This window comes from Cyprinodon variegatus, unplaced genomic scaffold (assembly GCF_000732505.1).
Source record: "Cyprinodon variegatus isolate N-32 unplaced genomic scaffold, C_variegatus-1.0 Scaffold1057, whole genome shotgun sequence".
NCBI classification, from domain to species: Eukaryota; Metazoa; Chordata; class Actinopteri; order Cyprinodontiformes; family Cyprinodontidae; genus Cyprinodon; species Cyprinodon variegatus.
Window position 1 is genome coordinate 165,028 of NW_015151510.1, and position 1,321 is coordinate 166,348.

The 1,321-nt window shown below is 45.6% G+C and overlaps 1 protein-coding gene across 1 annotated transcript in view; it reads left to right on the plus strand.

Moving 5' to 3' along the window:
* Positions 1 to 1,321, plus strand: part of LOC107101139 (alpha-2-macroglobulin-P-like) — a 64,570-nt gene that overhangs the window by 16,643 nt on the left and 46,606 nt on the right. The window contains exon 8 of the mRNA XM_015399928.1: positions 9 to 38. Coding sequence (XP_015255414.1) covers positions 9 to 38 — 30 coding nt within the window. The remainder of the gene's footprint in view (positions 1 to 8; positions 39 to 1,321) is intronic.

Consider the following 1,321-nt stretch of genomic DNA (forward strand, 5'->3'; position numbering starts at 1 on the left):
GTGCTGAGTTCTTCACAGAAAAATGCTTTAGAAATAAGGTCGGCAGACATGAAAGGACACACATATGAAGACGCTGTTATAATCCTGACACAGTCCTCATAATATCTAGTTAAGGAAGATATTTCTTGTTAAATAGGTTATTTTGTATTTGGTTGATACACTGCAGAGGAAACATACTTTTTCAGTATCTCTAAGATATATTTAAAGGGGTCATAGAATGATTCTATAGGGTATCTGGTCCTTCAGGTCTCTGAATAGGGTGTTTAACATTGGTTGGGCTGACAATGGTATATTTGCTGTTATATGAGCTCTAATGCAGCCTGGTTAAAAACCCTAGAATTGTCATGATGGGATTAAGGTTCCTAACCCACATGCAGAACACACGGAGTCAGACGAAAAGTTTGACTGTTTATTGAGAAAAACACAGAGTTAATGAACTTGATTCTGGGAAACAGATCCGGGGGCTGGTCACACAGGGTTCTCTGCAGAGAGGGATAGTTAGGTTAGCCAGGGTGCAGTTGATCTTGTCAGAGGAGTTGTGCAGGTCTGTACCTGTAATGTGGTTCAGGCTGAGCTGCAGAGGGAGGGAACCAGGAGGGTCCAGAGGCAGATGGTCAGCAGAGGGCTAGACAACGGCAGGGCTCGACTTCAGACTTGTCAGTGTTCAGGTTCTGGGTTTCTTCCAGTTCTCTTCTTGAGACCGGGCAGGCAGGTTCAGATAGTTTGATCTACAGAAGCGCTTCTGAGAGCAGGCAGGCAGGTTTCAGCTGAGAAACTCTTCCAGAGTTCCAGGGTTCAGTCAGGTTCTTCCTAGGAAGCAGAGAGGACAAAAAACGGTTAGGTTCAAATTCAGGTTTTCAGGGGAGTCAGAGAATCAGACAGGCTGGTTGGCTCAGGCTTGCTAAACGTAACTGGCTTAACACTCTGGCACTGGAGTATTGTCCTGCCGCTGCTTAAATGCTGGTCTCCTGATGAGCCAATGAGCCGCAGGTGTGGTCGTCAGCTTCAGCTCCAGCTGCAGGAGACCTAGGGCGCCCTCTGCTGGAGAAAGGTGGACAGACCTCCAGATCCCAACAAGAATGAAACGACAGGTTTTCTTTCTTTTATGGTATGCTCAGGAATATTTAGACGAGCTGTGCCCTGATTGGTTGGTTTACAACGAGCCAAGCTGCTGAGTAAAGATACGTCATAGCAACAAGCACTCACTAATTGAAACATCAAATTGTTGATATGGTATGGTGACCAGACGTCCTCTTTCCGCGGACATGTCCTACTTTTCAGACCTAAAAAAATATCTGGGGGGAATTTCAAAATCGTCCAA